The sequence below is a fragment of the Mytilinidion resinicola genome (genome assembly GCF_010093595.1).
Source record: "Mytilinidion resinicola strain CBS 304.34 unplaced genomic scaffold BDZ99scaffold_8, whole genome shotgun sequence".
Classification (NCBI taxonomy): domain Eukaryota; kingdom Fungi; phylum Ascomycota; class Dothideomycetes; order Mytilinidiales; family Mytilinidiaceae; genus Mytilinidion; species Mytilinidion resinicola.
In genome coordinates this window covers 1,805,822-1,821,783 of record NW_022985444.1, presented here as the reverse complement: position 1 = coordinate 1,821,783, position 15,962 = coordinate 1,805,822, and the positions used below count along the sequence as shown (strand labels likewise).

Genomic DNA, 15,962 nt, shown 5'->3' with positions numbered 1-15,962 from the left:
GGTGGTCGGGGCGGCAGCGGCGGGAGGGCTCTCTCACCCGTCACGTCTTCGTCGCCGCCTTCTTGGATCCTGAAAGGCGAATCTGGGGTATGTTCTTGCTCGAAATGCAGTTCCAGGACATAGCTATCCGACGGGAGCACTGAATACTGACACATAGGACAAGTGAGGAGAGAAGCAGACTTAGATGCGGAGGCCATGATGAGAGAACGGCAGGTTCAACCGCCCGTGAAGTTGAGAGAAAGAAAGGAGAGACTCTTCCGGGACCTCCTCCGGAACTAAAGTGAGAGCGATGTTGCAGCTCAGGTGCTCTTGGTTGAAGGTATTTGCTGCTGACCTCCTCCCCAAAAGCCGTCGTGGCGTCGTGGCTTAGCTCCACGCACACTCTCTGAATGCGCTGTTACCAAGGCCCACGCTGACGACGCGGGTCACCAGCTTGGCTTCTCCGTCGTGTCATCCAGGCATGAGGAGTAAGAGAGTAGTCACGATGGAGATAGGCCTGGGAGGTCAGCTGGCGATAGACGCACGTCAGGCTGAAGTTGGTCCAAACTCGGCACTCACGAACGTCGAGCCTTGGCACGTGCTCAGACTCTCACACTCCCGTCGCTGTAGACTCGCACGTAGGAAAGGATCCTATATCATGCAGGCTACGTATTCAAAGAAAGTACAATCTGATATATCAATACACCTCCAAGATTAAGTACACGGTCACGTGATGAGCGTAGTAGACCTCTATTCCTCTATCAAACGCATTACTCTCCACACCGTCATCAAGCCAGCCGTCCAAAAGATAAACCATTACGCAAAAGATGCTACGATACCCAACCCAGCCCGCCCAGAAACCTCGTTTCCCAGGGCGTCAAATAAAGCCGAGCGTAGTGGCCATAGACACAGCAGCGCCCGCAAGAGAAAGTAAAAAAGCCCAAAGTCCACCAGTCATGAATCTAATGTAAACAAATCATTTCGGCGAAAGACCCAATTCCCCGGCACATAGTCCTAGTCCGCGCTCGTTCTCCTCCACTCTACCTTCACTCCCTGCGTCGCCGTCGCCGTCACCCCCAGTTCTCCACGCTCGCTGGGGAAAAGTGTAGGAGTGTGGGCAGCAATGACGACGAGAAAAGGTGAGATACTTACACCCCCGCAACCTCCTGAATCGCCAGCCCCTGCACCCCATTCCCATTCGCCTCGCCCACGCCATTCTCCACCCCATTCGGCTCGTCACCGTCAAACTCCAGCTTCTCCTGCTGCGCAATCGCCTGCGCGCTCACAATCTCCGCCAAGCGCTTCAATCTCGGTGTTTGCAGCCCTGTACACACAAAACGATCAGCCTCCATACGATAAAAATAGTTCTCCTCACATCCGCTCTCCTCATGAAAAAACTCAAACTGGTGGTGGTGGTTGTCGATACCTATACCGTGAAGACTGTAATACCGCCTCAACCGCTTCAACCACCAGTAGTTCCACACCCACCGGTCCCCATTCCGCCTCTTGACGTCGTGGTTAATTTGACTGAAAGCGGACAACTCACAGCTGGGCGTGTATGTCTCTAGCGCCGTGATGGCGCGGGGTTCCGCGATCTCGTAAGGGCCGGAGTCCTCCATATCGACGGCGGTGAGGAGGAGCACGTCGCTCTTTTCCGTGACGCGCGACGCGACGGCCTTCATGATTTCGCCGTTGATGGGCTGCTCGTAGTCGGCGACGAGGTACTGGTTGAGCAACTTCTGGATCTGGTTGGGCGACAGCATCCAGCAGATGTCTTGGATGATTTCGATGTCGTTGAGGGTTGCTTTCTTGAGTTGCAGGAGCTTGGTTGCTTGCTATACGGATTGAAATGATCAGCACACATTTATTTAGGATGAGGGTGGGAGACATGAGAGAACAAACCATCAAATGCTCCAGCTGCAGTGTCCCCTCGGGCATGTCGTGGCTCTTACACCACTCCTCAATCCTCGTGATGTTATAGTTAATCTGGAGACCACGCTTCCAGCTGAGGAAATTCCTCCGCATGAGCAGATCGTTAAACGCCGTCACACCAACCAACCTCAACAGCTCCGTAACGGTCTGGGTGATGATCGAGTCTTCGAGGTAGTACGCCTTCATGGCCCTGTACACATTGTTAAGTAGGCTGAGTAGGTTGTCCATGCTGAACGCAGGCGTGTTATTGCTCTGCAGCAACTTCCCGAGGAAGCGGTTGCTCTCGTTAGTGACAAATCCGGGCAAAGACTGCGACTCGATGATGGCGGGGACGATCATCTTCTGGAGCTTCTTCTTGAGCACCTTCATCCAGGTGTGGTAGATGTTGAACTCAAGGCTCTCGAGATCGTGCTTGACAATCTCTAATAGGCGATCGTACTCGTAGTTGTCCGTCTTCTGCTGCTCGTACCAGTCCTCGGCCAAGAAGACAAAGGACAGCATCTCATGCACATTGGACAACCAGAACGCGCCCGGGTTGATAGCTTCGTCACCATCATGCTGCATAACCTCTTGCTGAATCGACTGCATGACGTTGGCGAGGAAGCGTTCCGACTCCTTAACGAAGCCGTTGTTCCACATCTCCGAAGTAACGAGATTGATGAGGTATGCTGGGAAGAGCACCTCCTTGTCCGTTGGCGGCGGTGTCGTAGTTGGCGATGGGATCTTCAAGTTCCTGATAAGACCAAGCGTGACCTCATCATTCAGATTCTCCTCATCGGCCAAGATGCTCTCAAGCTCCAGCTCCACGTTATCTATCGGGGCAAAGGTAGACCCAGAGAGGTTCTGTCGGTGCACTGTCGAGCCAATAGCCATAGAAACCGGCCTGGGGCTGTACGTAGCACTGAAGCGATCGAGATCCGCGCGCTCGGGACCCGCACTCCGCCTCTTCGGCGTCTTCGACGAAACGAAATTAATGAGGCTGCTGGCGGGTTGGACGGTATGTCCCATACCATTCGGCAACTCGCCATTGATCGGTCCGCTGCGCTTGAGCAACTCGAACTGATCTTGCAGATCGACCAACTGCTGCTTGAGCGACGACTTCTCCGACTCAAACGTAGTGCTCCGCCTCTTCGACTGCTCCAGCTCATCAGTCGTCTTCTTGAGCGAATCACGCAGTTGCTTCTCCTCTTCCTGCAGCCTGCGCATATTGGCCGTGCTCTCGTCGTAATTGTGGCGCAGAGCCTTGAACTCGTCTTCCATTTGCGAGAGCTGCGCAGCCGTGATACCAGCCTTGTTGGCCTCGGTCTGGAGCTCCTTGTTGCGCGCCTCGAGCGCCGTGTTTCTCGTCTTCCATGACTTGAGCTGACTCTCGTAGTTCTCGACCTGGCCCTGGAGCGTCTTGTTCTCGCGCTTCATCGTACCCAGCGACTGCGTGAGCTCCACGACCTTGTTCTCCAGCTTATACGAGATCTGCTTGAGATCGCGCGCCTCCTCGCGCAGACCCTTGTACGCGCGGCGAGCTTTCCTTCCGCGCCACAAGCTCTGGATGATGACAATCTTCCGCCTGTAATTCCTCCAGGACTTGAGCTGCCTCGTTTGCCGCCAGTTGCGCTGAATCATCCTCGCAGCCGCGCCGAGCCTGGTGTCCAAGATGTTCTTGCGCTCCAGATAACCCTTCGCAGTAGCCTGGAACAGAACGATGCTTTTCCGGATATACAGGAACTGTCTCCTGTCCTTCTGTCCGCGCCAGACACGTTGGATGGTTGTAGCCGCCTTGACTTGTCGAGCCTCTTCCGCACGCTCTCTGGCCAGATGGCCTCTGACAAGTGATTGGAATGCAATGATCGCACTCCTAGCCTCTAGATACTTGCGGCGGTAGTACTTGCACCGCAGGTTCTTCTGGATCATAATGGCCGCTTCGTTGAGACGTGCAGTTCGCAGGTTCTCTAAGAACGCAAGCATACCAGCGCGGAAGAAAATCTTGGTCAAACCCATTTGGTACTTGTCCGTTCCATCACCTTTGCCCGCACCAAGCGCTCTCTTCAAGATCTGGTTCGCCATAAGCCGGATCTCTGGAGTCCATCCCGATGACGGGACGAGCATGTAGTAGCGTAGCGCGAATTCCTCGTAGGTCCATCGAGTCGGGTATCCAGCACAACTAATCCTGACAGTTTCGAGAACACCGCAAGCGCGGAGCTGGCTGAGAACCATGGGACCTTCGAATTTCCAGGCTGACTTGGCTTCATTGGGTTTGATACAACGGATATAGTGGACATCGGTGGAATTGATGGTGCCCATAAGCTCGATCAAAGATGACTTGAAGATGCCACCAAGCGTTGGTTTCCTGTTGACGGCAATTCTGCGCCCGGCAGACATAGCTGCGCCCGGTTTCGTCGAGGCCGTGGCAGCCGATTCCTTCTCCCGAATCATCGCCGCAACCTCCAGGACCTTCCCGAGGAATTTGTTATTCGATGACCGAAGAACCTCCATATGCTCGTCCGGCACGGTATCCCTGTTCTTTTCTATGAAGCCATCAGACTCGTATGTGACATCGACGGCGTAATGGCAGATAGTAAAAGCAGATTTCCCAAATCTTGGCTTCTTATAAAACTTCTGCTTATCAGCAGCGAAATTGTGATGAAGCTTCGTCACAAACTGCTCATCCGAGCCCATGGGCAACCGAGACTCTTCGTCGAGCAGCGACAAAACGCCCATCTTCCCTTCAATGAGATCGATACAAGGCTGGTTATCCGAGAAATCGATAAAAGTCCAATCAATCTGCTCGCGGAGGTACTCTTCCTGTTCTAGTTTGAAAACATGGGCGTTGAATTCTTGCTGCAGCTTTTCGTTGGCGTAGTTGATGCAAAATTGCTCGAAGGAGTTTTTAGCAAAATGTTCGAAACCGTAGATATCCAGAACACCAATGAATGAGTTGGCGTGGCTCAGCACTTCTTCCGTAGCCAAACTTTGGTTCGTGATGTCCACGAGCCAGTCAAACAAACTCGAGTAAATAAACTTGGCAACCGAGTCCCGAACTACTATGGCCTGTTGTTGGGTGAGATTCGACACGATCTTCTCGCCTCTGGTGATGAGCTGCTTCTTGACAGTCCATTTGGCAAAACTGTTGGCATCAATCCCGAGAAGTCCGCAAGCCGTGACGAGGGCTGGCTCCTCCGGAGAAAGAGACGATTCCGTTCTCGAGGCAGATATTTTGACATTTCCAAGATGCATAAGCGCGGCGAGTAACCGGAAGATCTGTGATTGAGTATCCGGTCCCACACCGATCGTAGCCAACGAAGCCCTCAACGCATCGAACTCGGCTTTGTCGTCCACTCCATCGATGACCGGCGCGCTCCCTTGGTTGAGATATTCAAACTCTTCAACCGGCCTCAAGCTCCACTCCTTCCGCTCCTCTGGCGTAGCACCCGCAACCATCTGGTAAAAAATGTGATAATTCCGCTCCTTCAACGGCTGGAAAACGAGCCTCGACCGCTCCAGCAGATACGTTCTTATCTTGGCGCCAATGATGTCTGTCTTCTTGTCGAACATGATCTCAATATATTTGCCGAAACGGGAGGAGTTGTCGTTTCGCGTCGTCTTTGCATTACCGAACGCTTCCATGATGGGATTCGTGGCCAGAATCTGCTCCTCAGTCTCGCTCATGGTGTCTGCCCGGCCTTTGACCCGCTTGCTGGGCTTGTCTGGGTCTTCCCGTGTTGCAAAGTATCGCATAATGTATTTGGCGCTGACAGTCTTTCCGGCTCCAGACTCGCCAGATACGACGATGGTCTGATTTCGGTTGTCTCGGAGCATGTCGCTGTTTCCATATCAGCACCGTGTCGAGCTTAGATTGGGAATATCAAGATAATCAGAAATTGCTGCACTCACGCAAAAGCCTCCTCCGCAATAGCGAAAAGATGCGGGGCGCCATAACTCCTCTGCTTGCCGGCATACACCTGCACCATCCCAGGGACATATAGCGAGTCCACGCGGGCGAAGGGGTTCGTTGCGATCAGCACGATACCGCTGTATGTGTAAATTTCTTTTTGCGAGTACCGCAGCTTGATAGCCTGCAAGACTGTTCCCATGTCAGTATCCCTCGAGTCCCAGGCCATGAGGTGTATCAGAACCTACCAGCGGGTTCGTTCAAATGTGAAAGGTTCGTCAAGTCGTCGCTGGCCTCCAGCATGGCCGGGTTCATGAGGGGGGGTAGGGCGGGATCGGAGCCATCTTGGATGGCCTTGAGGGTGGTCGTCACGGTCTTGGCCTGCCATGGTAGAGTCTGATTAGCCCGGTCCAGAGGCATATACGGGAGTAGTAAGAGAGGAAGGCATACCTCGCCGCTGTCCAGGCGGAAGATCAGCTTGACCTTGTCGCCCTCGACAATCTTGTCCTCGACCTCAGAGGCCACCCAGCCGTCGGTGACGTCTGGCTGCCACGCCCGCGTGCCGACGTCGTAGATGTGAGCCATATTGGCGGGGCTATGGGGGATATTGAGGATGTAGGTGGGTCGTGGTGAAGGCTAGACTTGCGGCGGGAGGTGCGTCGAGGTACAGACGTCGCGAGAAAGAAAGAGTCTTTGAGGCACAGCACGGGCGCTACAGGGCGAGGATGCGAGGGCTCAGAGCAGAAGGCATTCGCATTAGGCGTCAATGTCGCCGAGGGCGCTGGTCGTGGAAGAGTGCTGTTGTGGAGGCTGTCAGGGTCTTTGGCAATAAAGTTGGGTCGCCCGTCGAGCAGAGCGGCTGGCGTGGAGGTGCCGCGACCGGGGTCAAGATTCTACACCGCCCCTGACGGCCGAACGCATCGAGCCACGGCATGCAAGCAAGAAGGACTGCATGTGGTACCTGGCAGCTGCTCGCAGCCTACATCTATATAGACATCAACAGGCATGAGTCCAGTCAACCACGGCTCCTCTACGTCCCACACGCAGACCCAGCGTCCCCAGCGCTCGCGTAAGAATTCACCTCGACATTTCAGGCGAAGGGAGCGGCCTGCGATCCCAGCTGTCCCCGGCCATCTGAAACCGCCTCCAGCCACTCACAGGCCGATCCCAGCCACCGCTGTTCACCGCTTTCATTCACTATTTTGGGGTTTGCCTCATCCAGACCGTGGCGAGCGAGCAGAGTTTGCTACCATTTGGCTACTGCATAATAGCACGACACCACTGAAGTGTTCTAGTACTAATAAAAATTCGTTTTCATTACCTCCACCGTCCATCGCCCTCCCCTCCAAAGCTGAAGGACACTCCAAAGCTGGAGGACAAGAGTAGCAAGCTAGCCTTTTCTCCGCCAAACCAAATGCAGCATCAATACGAATTCCGCCGACAAAACGCCATGTTGAATGCCAGTCTCCACGTGCGTTGAGCACTTCTCTACTTTTTCTATTCCCCAAAAGAATATTCTATCCCATCCCGGTTGAAAGACTAGCCCAATCCAATGCAGCAACACGCATCCAAACACTCTTGATAGCGCATCTAGTAGAGCACCCTGGTGCGTATACGAGCTGTTGAACTCATTAGCCGCGGCTGCGTCTTGACTGAAGATGAATTCAGCTTACAAGACAGATTCTCAAGGCTCTGGTAAAGATCCCTGATTTCGCTTTCTTTGACATCGCTGATGTCGGCCATGAGGTAGGCCACCTGTCACAGTCATCGTTAGCATCGACGCTTTCATGTACACTTCAATTAGGGGGGGGGGGGGGGGGGGGAGGATAAAAAGACTCACCTCGCCTCTATTATCAGTCATCTGCTTATCGACGTTGTGGTCACCGAGGATCGCGTTGACTGTGCCATTAGGACAGGGCTAGTAGAAGGAGAGGGAATAAGTCTTACCTCGCCCAAGCACACCCGGCACGTTCTTATGTATATAAATGACTCTGACATGGTTTGGCTCGTCCAGCGTCAGGGACCGTAAATTGACCTCGGGCATATTGACAGCCCCAAGCGTCGTGCCCTCGTTGACATACCGCACCAGCGCCTGACTAACCTCCACCCCAATCGCGCTCTGTGCCTCTTCTGTGCTACCACCCACATGCGGCGTCAGGATCAGATTCTTGAGCTTTCGGAGTTCTTCTGTCCAGGGATTGAGGTCGTTGGTGAAGTAGTCACCGTTCCCAGCGGGTTCGTTAGGGTAGACGTCCAACGCCGCGCCCGCAATCTTCCCGCTCTTCATAGCTTCAATCAACGCCGGGATATCCACGACACTTCCTCTGCTGTTGTTGAGCAGATAGCTCCCATTCCGCATCTGCTCAAACTGCTTCGCCCCAATCAAATTCGTCGTCTCGGGCAGCTCCGGCACATGCAGAGACACAAAGTCCGCACCCGCCAGCAACTCCTCCAAACTCCCCACTTGCCGCGCTGTCCCCAGCGCCATGAGGTTCAGCACGTCGTAGTAGATGACCGACATGCCCATTGACTCCGCCAGCACGGACAGCTGGCTCCCAATATGCCCGTACCCCACGATCCCCACCGTCTTGCCGCGGATCTCCCAGCACCCTTTGCTGACCTTATTCCACGTCCCGTTGTGCAGCTCGTTCGACCGGTCGCCCAGCTGCCTTGCTAGGGCTATGATCTCCCCAATGACAAGCTCCGCCACACTCCTCGAATTGCTAAACGGCGAATTGAACACCGCAATCCCCTGGCGCGCCGCATACTGCAAATCCACCTGATTCGTCCCGATGCAAAAACACCCAATCACGATCAGGTTCTTCGCCTGCTTCAACACGCGCTCCGTCAGCTTCGTTTTCGAGCGTATCCCAATAACATGCACATCCTTAATCTTAGCCACCAGTTCGTCTTCCGGTAAGCTCGATTTCAGCACTTCGACTTGGTATCCCTGCCCCTGTAAGATATCCACGCCGGTCGCGTTCACGTTTTCCAGCAGCAGGACTTTGATGTCTTTGGTCTCGAAGGGCTTGAGCTGCTTGGCCGCGAGCCCGATGTTGCCGCCGCCGTAGCTCGAGTAGCTGCCCTGCCGCGCTTCGACGGGGGAGTGGAACCGGTTGAACTCGGGGCTCGTGCTCAGGGACAGCGAGTTCGAGACGGTGCGGGCGAGGTCGCCGGCACGGGGCAGGATATCCCTAGCCGGAGTCATATTGGCAGCTGTGGAAAAACGGGGACGAGGAGCGGGGGTTATAACTCGGGTTCGGGGATTGGTGTGAGACCGGCGGGCACAGCGTGAGCGGGTTCGCGTGGGAGGCGGGCGCGGTATACGTTTCTGCGGAGGTGTGGAGCTCTCAATTCCGGAGTCTATCACGTCGTGGTCGAATGGCTCGTCTTAGTGGAATTCGTCGTCGGATGAGGTGGTTTGGAGACTGTATTGTGACGACGCGGTTGTGGAACTATACCTCTCCTGAGCAGCCTTTGGACCAAATTCCCCGGATGCTGTCCTTGGGCTTAATTCTAATAGATATCACCAAGGAGTCACGAATTCCTTCTTGGGATATTCCCCGTATGCGTAGTCGAATAATGGTAGCGGGCCGGTCTCGGAGCCAACTGAGAAGTTACGCGGGGAGAACGTGTAGGATTTGAGGAAGAGGGAGGCGGCTGGGGGGGAAACGTTGTTGGTCGAAATGGGTGACAGGTATTGATGGTGTCGAGGGCGTAGAAGGCGTGGTGGGGCTTCGGTCAAAGTCGTAGTGCGAGTCTGAGTCAATGTAGAAAAATTGGTAAGAGGCCATGATCAATCGAGGCTGATGATGCAATTATAATCCCAGAAACTGTGGCGTAATTAGAGGGGCATCGGGGCCGTCAGCCACACTTTTCGTTTTCGGTGTCCGTGGAGAACGACCTTGGAATGGAGGCGAGGTTTGCACGAGATGGTTGAATGCTGAGATCCGAAGAAAAGGTTAAGGTCTAGATGTTTCAAGGAGTATATGCCCGACCGAGCGCTTTTTGAGATCTACTGCTCTGAATCCGGACGGCACGGCGATAGAATGGCCGATATTTCAGGAGTATGCTCGTATATGCTCGTTAGAACCTGGGGACGAAATGCTTGTGCTAAAGATTCAATTCTCAAGATTTCATTGATATCTCGATTATTGAGTAGAATGGTTCCAAGTATCATCCAGTTCTCGTTCCTCTAAACCAGGAACCCCGAAAGACTTCCCGACCGGACTGACTTGACTCAAGTACCTGCTTGCACTACTAATCTACGCGGCACAACCGGCATTTCCCCAACCACCTCCGATCACGGTCGTCTCACAGTTCTATACCCCGGCCGTCGTCAGCGCGGTCCACCTATCTCCCAACAACTTCCCACCAATGATGTAGAATCTATTACCACGTCGGAGAGGAAACCTATCAGCATGGAGAAACCGCGCACACGACTCAGGAATCAAAGTCTTTGTCTACAGTAACGAGCTACCATGTGCCTGCTTTTCCGCTTCCGCTCGCTTGCTCTCCCATACCCTTTCCAAGCACTCAACGCATAAACGCATAGACGGATAAGCCATGAAACCACCCACCCACGAAAGAAAAGGAAGAAAACCAGCGCCGACCCCAATGAAGCAAAACAGAGTCGCGCATAATCTAGCCGGAAAGACGTCAAGGAAAGTAAAGTGATGTAGGGTGCTGCGTGTGATGTGTCGTAACGTGTGTAGAGCGTAATCCGTATGGTCGATGGAGTACGTGTGTGGGTGGAGCTAGCCTCGTAAGCAAGCCCTTGACAGTAGTTTGCGATCGTATTGTCGTGCGGGGTCTGGGGATAAAGAGTCAAGCCTCGGAGAGTCGAATTACTATGCCAGGACCAAAAAGGGAATTAAGGAAAGAAACTGCAGATGTGAAGCGGGGCAGTGTGACACCAAGAAGCGGAACCATCTCTGTATATCCCGATTCTTAATGCAAGCCATATCTCGCGCCGCCCATCGACCTCGAAGAAAGAATGAGCAGCCGATGGATAGAGCAGCCGATGGATAGAACACCACGTCGCAAAAACACACTACCCATGCATGATCCCGTATCCCTCTATCTCCGTGCACCGAGACCGTGATATGAACTCAGAAAAGGTGTGCGAAGCGTCTAGCTCTGCTTGCACTCGGCGGCTTCTTGCTTAGGTTTTGTGCCGTCGTCCTAGAAGAAGCGTGTTAGTGGCTGTCAATTAGCGGAAGAACGGGATAGGCTTACGCCTTCATCCGATTCGTCGTCATCCTCGTCTCGGTCGCTGAGGTCATCATCCTCCTCATCGTCTTCGTCCTCAAACTCGCCCTCGTCGAAGTCGTCGAGGCTCTCGAATTGCAGAGCCTCGCCGGTAAACCAGTCGATTGCGCGCGGGATGAGCTTCTCCTTGATGTCCTCGCCGAGCTGGTAGTCGAGCTCAAGACGCTCCTCGATGTCGGTGGTCGCGTCGTCTTCCTCCTGTGGGGGCTTGGGCGGGGAGAAGAAGTTGAAGAACGATGCGGTGGGGACCGTCTTCTTCACGACACGGGTCTGCTTAGTGTCTATAGAATATTAGCGAAGTTCAAGGGCTCAAGTCGGGTTGAATCATACTCTTATTCCTCTGTTTCTTGCTCTCGATCTTGACGGTCAGATCTTTTGAGGCCTTCCAGTCAATCTTGTCGCCCTCAGCATGGTCGTAGATGAAATCACCACCGTATCCGCTCTCTTCCTGGTAGAAATACGTCTTGGAGATGGTCTTGTTCGTGAAGTACTCGTTCTCGGCAAACTCGAAAATCAGTCGGAAGCCAGGCCTGTCGAGGTACTCCATGCGGATATCAGTGAGGTGCTTCAGCGCCAGCTCGTCCTTGTCTGTGATCATCTCGGCGACCGAGACCTGGTTCTTCATGGCCGAGAGCCAGAACTCTGGAATACCCTTGACGCCCTCGCCGGCGTCCTCGTTCTTCTCCTCGGTAGGAGCCTCCTCGTCCTCCTCCTCGTCCTCCTCGCCAACCTTGACCTCTTCGTCGGTGGGCTCGGTGGCGCCGTTCACGACCTTGGCGCGCTTCTCGTACAGCGGTGTGAACTTCGCAAAGTATTTCTTCTCCAGCTGCAGGACCTCTTCCTGGAACTCGGCCTCGAGCTTGGAGTGCTCCTTCTGGATGCCCTTGAGGCCCGCGACGCGACGGCGGACAGAGGCGGGGAGCGACTCAACGTAGCCAGACGAGCGGCCAACGAGGCGCCCGAGTTTGGCCTCCATCATAGACATGAGGGCAGGGTTCTGCGCGAACATGGCGGCGGCGGCGGCGCGCTCATTGTCCTCTGTTGCAGAAAATTCGAATTAGCGGTCAAGCTCAGGCTCAACGCGGGGCTGCGAGGAGAAGACAGAGGCAGGCAGAGACTCACCTTCTTTGATGCTCGCGACGCCGGGCTGTTGGGCCCTTGACGATATCGGGGCTGCATTGGCAGGCGTGTTCTGGGGCGTACTGGGCGGGCGGACGATGGTGTTAGCTGGGTCTATGACGGGCTGCGTCGAGGCGGGGAAGCGGCTGAGGGCAGGATATCTGTGGTGTTGTAGAGGATGGGAAACTCACGGAGCGGTGATGGAGTCGAGCTTCTTCTGGCGGATGGGCTCAGACATGATGACGAACGGTTGAAGGATTTTTCGGGCGTGGAGTGGTATCGAGGTAGTGGATGGAGTTGTAGGGTTGCCCCAAAGAAAATTAGGTACGCTAGTTCGCCCCTCACTCAACCTCGCTCGATGTGCCTAGCAACGACAGGGAGCAGCCGAGCAATGGCCCAGCGGCAATAATCTGTTGAAACGCGTGCAGGTGGCGCGGTGAATGTGTTTTGACGAAGCTGAGTATGTGCAACGAGCAGCAATCCGGGTCGTGGTATTTGTGTAGTGTGCAGATGGAGATATGGAGAGTGCGCTGGCGAGACTCGTACAGACGACACGACACCTGGCACTGCATCGGGCCACCGCAGCGGCATATACAGAGCACACACATATTTGCCAATGCGAAGATTGCTTCATGCTATCGACTGTCTATGTGGTATCAAACGCCCGACAATGCCGCCCGCTCGCTGATTGTACAAGCCATATCGCCGCCCAAGCCTGCTCCAGCCATGTCTGAGCTGGAGCCGCCAAACGCCGCAGAAAAGAAACAAAGACTAAATTTAGTGAATGTGCCGCAGCCGCGTGGTCGCGTACGCCGCCGCCACCGCTGATATCGCGCCGATGAAGAGGCAAACTGCAATCCCGTTTGGCCCGTCCGTCGAGTGGTGCTCGTCCGGGTGCGCCTCCTTGGCCAGCTCGGGGCTCTTCCCCGGCTCCAGAATGGAAAACACAGCCCATGAAATAAAGGTCCCGACAAATTGCGGGAGCGTCGTGTAGAGGTTAAGAATGCCAAGATAGACCCCTGATCCTTCTCCGGTCGAGGCTGGCGTTTCGTCTGGAAAGTGGGCGAGGCGCAGGACAGGAGAGCTGCCGGCTTCGAGCTCTATGGAATCACGATTCAAATGGCCATAAGAATGGCCATTCCCTACTGTACTGATTTTGTTGATTTCAACGCCCATGAAGGTGAAAGGCGCCCAGCATGTGATTGCCCAGGATCTGTGAGAGGTTAGAAGTATCCGAGGGAGCCTGCACGAAATACTCACATCCCGCAGATCGACACCAGGACAGTTGCGCCATGCAGCGACGTAACGAACGGTGCAAGAATCATGGAGCCGGCAAAGATACAATGAGATATCATCCATGTCGTAAGGAGCGTCGGCTTGTACTTTTCAAGCTCAATCAACATCGGCGCAATTCGGGTCGGCGGCCGAGGTGTGAAGCCTGGCCTCTCGTCCTGGGGAGCCTCGACGAACCATGGCAACATGACGGAGCAGGCGAAAGTGATTGTTGAAAAGGCAATCAGAGCCATGCTACCGATTCGACCAACTTGGCCGAGCGTGTCGTCTGACTCTCGCGCCTCGACAGGGGCGTCGTATCGCAGGTATATCTCTCCCACCCAAGTTGTGCTGTAGAAGAGGAACGGGAACCATCCAATCCACGACCAGAACTGTACGAAGCAGATAGCTGCAATGCGAGGTGGCAGGCTGGTAGCCGTCTTCAGGATTTGTGTGATGGTCTCAATTGCTCCGATCTCGCCCTGAGCATCTTTTCTAAGAGCTGGTTAGCTTTGTTCCACATCCCATACATCGCCACTCTGAACATACCCGTCCGATATCAGAACCCTCTCAGTGACTGCCCAGCATGTCGTCCCAACCGTGACACACAATGCAATAGTTGCAATAGCGGTCAATTGCTTGAACTGCGTATCTCCCAGCGTCGGTCCAAATATCTTCCCAAGGTCCAGAGCTCCAGCTCCATATCCGATCAGATGCCCAACCGCAACCATCCTGCTAGCCCACGATGAGCCCATCTGCTGTTTCGAAATAGGGAGCGTATCCACGATCAGACTGCGACAAGATCCCTGAACTGCGAACTGTCAGCCATATTTCACGTTACCACAGACGTCTCCCTTACCAGCATTGATAGCAAAATCCACCGCATAAATGCTCAACACAGCCAGCGTTATCGTACACGACTTCCTCTGCAGCACCTTGTCAGCGCAATCCCCCCATGCCTAGGTTTGATATCCCAGATTCCGACATACCAGCTCTACATCCGACACAAACGCCCCCACAAGCTCCCTCGTCCACCCCAGCACCAGCAAACACAGACTAACCACCACAGTCCCACCCACCATAAACGGCCGCCGCCTGCCCCATTTACTCGTCGACCGGTCCGCGATGACGCCCACAACGGGCTGCATGATGAGGCCCGACAGCGGGCCGGCGACCCACACGAGGCTGATCCGGCTCTTGGTGAGCCCGAGCTGGAGGAGGTAGGGCGTGCAGTAAGTCATTTCGATGCCCCAGGTGAACCTAACCACTCCTGTTAGCCAACATGCCTATCTTCATGGAGGGAATGGATATGGGGAGGGGGCCGTACTGCAACCCAACCAGCACCAGCGTCAGCAGCGCCATGCGCATCGACTCGGTCGACCCCTTGATGGCCGGCGTGCCGCTCCATTGCGAGACCGGCGGCATGGCTTCCACTGCCTCTCCTCGATTCCTCGCCGTGTGGTGGTTGTGTGGTCCGCGACGAGCTCGCGTGCGCGCGTAGTTCAGGTGGAGGTGCGTTGGGGGAGCATCAGATTCGGAGCGGTGGGAGGTGAGACGCGCTGGGCGGATGGCGCAGTTGGAGAGTAGATGCGAGGAGCTGAGGGTTGCGGCGAGAGGGAAGGGGTAGACACAATTGTAGGAGCAATAGGACACGCGGTCAAGGAGAGACGGACGGAGGTTTATTACATACGTAACGCAGAAATCACAGCCCTCGTACTTTTTGTGCGTAAGCTTTACCTTGCTGTTGGAATTGCGGCTAAGTTTAGAGATAAGGCTGGGGCTGTCACGGGGGTTTAGCGCGGGCGTGGGTTGGCGCGTCGTGTTGTGGCAGTGATCGCCCACGGAAATAGGTCCAACACCGCGACTGCATCGTGACTTTCTGAATCGACGTCTTGTTGGAATTCATCGCAGAGAACGGCCTTATTTATAGATATTCTGGCTGCCGTCTTGATGATTGAATACGGCCATAGGTTTGTTATGCAGCTACGGGGTCTGGGCCGCTAGAGTGGCACGGGGAAGGCCCAGTGTTCGTTCATCCCTTTAGGATCCACTACGAGTCGTCGCATGTCTTCTTATCTCAGCCTATTACTCACACTGGGTACGTGGAACCATTTGGAGGTCTTGGAACCGATATTCGCAATTTGGGCACCATGTAGATTTAGTCACCGCCTCCTTGGAAGTAATATGTGGTCTTTCGAGGGTTTCTCGGCACCCCTTGGCCCTCTTGGTAGACTGAGGCACTCTAGAGTGTAACGTACTGCCATGGAGGACTCCCACTACAGACGGAGCCAATCTCTATACTTCCGTCTAGATGCTGAGTAGGCAACGGCAAGGTTAGATGCTGATTGGCGCATCCTTGCTGTTTATTTCTTTTTTCGAAACCCCAACCGCTTCATTAACTCTTCATGGCATAGAGAATCAGGCCGCATAGTAGATAGGGCGAGTGTCAACGACCCTCGGTGTTTCTCCTACTCGCTAAGCACGTGTTGAGATAATGTCCACG

General features: G+C 54.5%; 4 protein-coding genes across 4 annotated transcripts; all 4 read right to left on the bottom strand.

Moving 5' to 3' along the window:
* Positions 1-1,020: 1,020 nt before the first annotated feature.
* Positions 1,021-6,608, bottom strand: BDZ99DRAFT_298217 (myosin-2). The gene is made up of 5 exons (XM_033714165.1): positions 6,248-6,608; positions 6,046-6,178; positions 5,800-5,989; positions 1,882-5,728; positions 1,021-1,814 (listed from the first exon to the last, which is right to left on the bottom strand). The coding sequence occupies exons 1-5, from the start codon at positions 6,380-6,382 to the stop codon at positions 1,128-1,130; spliced, it is 4,992 nt and encodes a 1,663-aa protein (XP_033578197.1). The 5' UTR covers positions 6,383-6,608; the 3' UTR covers positions 1,021-1,127.
* Positions 6,609-7,285: 677 nt separating this feature from the next.
* BDZ99DRAFT_298183 (D-3-phosphoglycerate dehydrogenase) lies at positions 7,286-9,209 on the bottom strand. Its single transcript, XM_033714164.1, has 3 exons — positions 7,745-9,209; positions 7,638-7,696; positions 7,286-7,552 (listed from the first exon to the last, which is right to left on the bottom strand). Exons 1-3 carry the CDS (start codon positions 9,003-9,005, stop codon positions 7,388-7,390), a joined length of 1,485 nt encoding a protein of 494 aa, XP_033578196.1. The 5' UTR covers positions 9,006-9,209; the 3' UTR covers positions 7,286-7,387.
* A 1,254-nt stretch (positions 9,210-10,463) lies between these two features.
* Positions 10,464-12,565, bottom strand: BDZ99DRAFT_298140 (nucleosome assembly protein). Its single transcript, XM_033714163.1, has 5 exons — positions 12,379-12,565; positions 12,191-12,270; positions 11,399-12,106; positions 11,036-11,349; positions 10,464-10,981 (listed from the first exon to the last, which is right to left on the bottom strand). Exons 1-5 carry the CDS (start codon positions 12,423-12,425, stop codon positions 10,931-10,933), a joined length of 1,200 nt encoding a protein of 399 aa, XP_033578195.1. The 5' UTR covers positions 12,426-12,565; the 3' UTR covers positions 10,464-10,930.
* On the bottom strand, positions 12,486-14,890 carry BDZ99DRAFT_562293 (sucrose transport protein-like protein). The gene is made up of 6 exons (XM_033727338.1): positions 14,787-14,890; positions 14,449-14,719; positions 14,319-14,385; positions 13,990-14,270; positions 13,463-13,935; positions 12,486-13,400 (listed from the first exon to the last, which is right to left on the bottom strand). The coding sequence occupies exons 1-6, from the start codon at positions 14,882-14,884 to the stop codon at positions 12,965-12,967; spliced, it is 1,626 nt and encodes a 541-aa protein (XP_033578194.1). The 5' UTR covers positions 14,885-14,890; the 3' UTR covers positions 12,486-12,964.
* Positions 14,891-15,962: the final 1,072 nt, after the last annotated feature.

Excerpts from the sequence above, each read along its gene's own strand:
- BDZ99DRAFT_298217 (XM_033714165.1), bottom strand. The coding sequence starts at position 6,382 with ATGGCTCACATCTACGACGTCGGCACGCGGGCGTGGCAGCCAGACGTC. Across the intron at positions 6,179-6,247 it reads TCCGCCTGGACAGCGGCGAG|GCCAAGACCGTGACGACCAC; the intron begins GTATGCCTTCCT and ends CTACCATGGCAG. Across the intron at positions 5,729-5,799 it reads ATTGCGGAGGAGGCTTTTGC|CGACATGCTCCGAGACAACC; the intron begins GTGAGTGCAGCA and ends ATATGGAAACAG.
- BDZ99DRAFT_298140 (XM_033714163.1), bottom strand. The coding sequence starts at position 12,425 with ATGTCTGAGCCCATCCGCCAGAAGAAGCTCGACTCCATCACCGCTCC. Across the intron at positions 12,271-12,378 it reads CTCGACTCCATCACCGCTCC|TACGCCCCAGAACACGCCTG; the intron begins GTGAGTTTCCCA and ends CCGCCCGCCCAG. Across the intron at positions 12,107-12,190 it reads CGTCGCGAGCATCAAAGAAG|AGGACAATGAGCGCGCCGCC; the intron begins GTGAGTCTCTGC and ends TTTCTGCAACAG.
- BDZ99DRAFT_298183 (XM_033714164.1), bottom strand. The coding sequence starts at position 9,005 with ATGACTCCGGCTAGGGATATCCTGCCCCGTGCCGGCGACCTCGCCCGC. Across the intron at positions 7,697-7,744 it reads GCCGGGTGTGCTTGGGCGAG|TCAACGCGATCCTCGGTGAC; the intron begins GTAAGACTTATT and ends CTAATGGCACAG. Across the intron at positions 7,553-7,637 it reads TGACTGATAATAGAGGCGAG|GTGGCCTACCTCATGGCCGA; the intron begins GTGAGTCTTTTT and ends TGACTGTGACAG.
- BDZ99DRAFT_562293 (XM_033727338.1), bottom strand. The coding sequence starts at position 14,884 with ATGCCGCCGGTCTCGCAATGGAGCGGCACGCCGGCCATCAAGGGGTCG. Across the intron at positions 14,720-14,786 it reads CTGGTGCTGGTTGGGTTGCA|GTTCACCTGGGGCATCGAAA; the intron begins GTACGGCCCCCT and ends AGGAGTGGTTAG. Across the intron at positions 13,936-13,989 it reads GGTATGTTCAGAGTGGCGAT|ATCGGAGCAATTGAGACCAT; the intron begins GTATGGGATGTG and ends GCTCAGGGCGAG.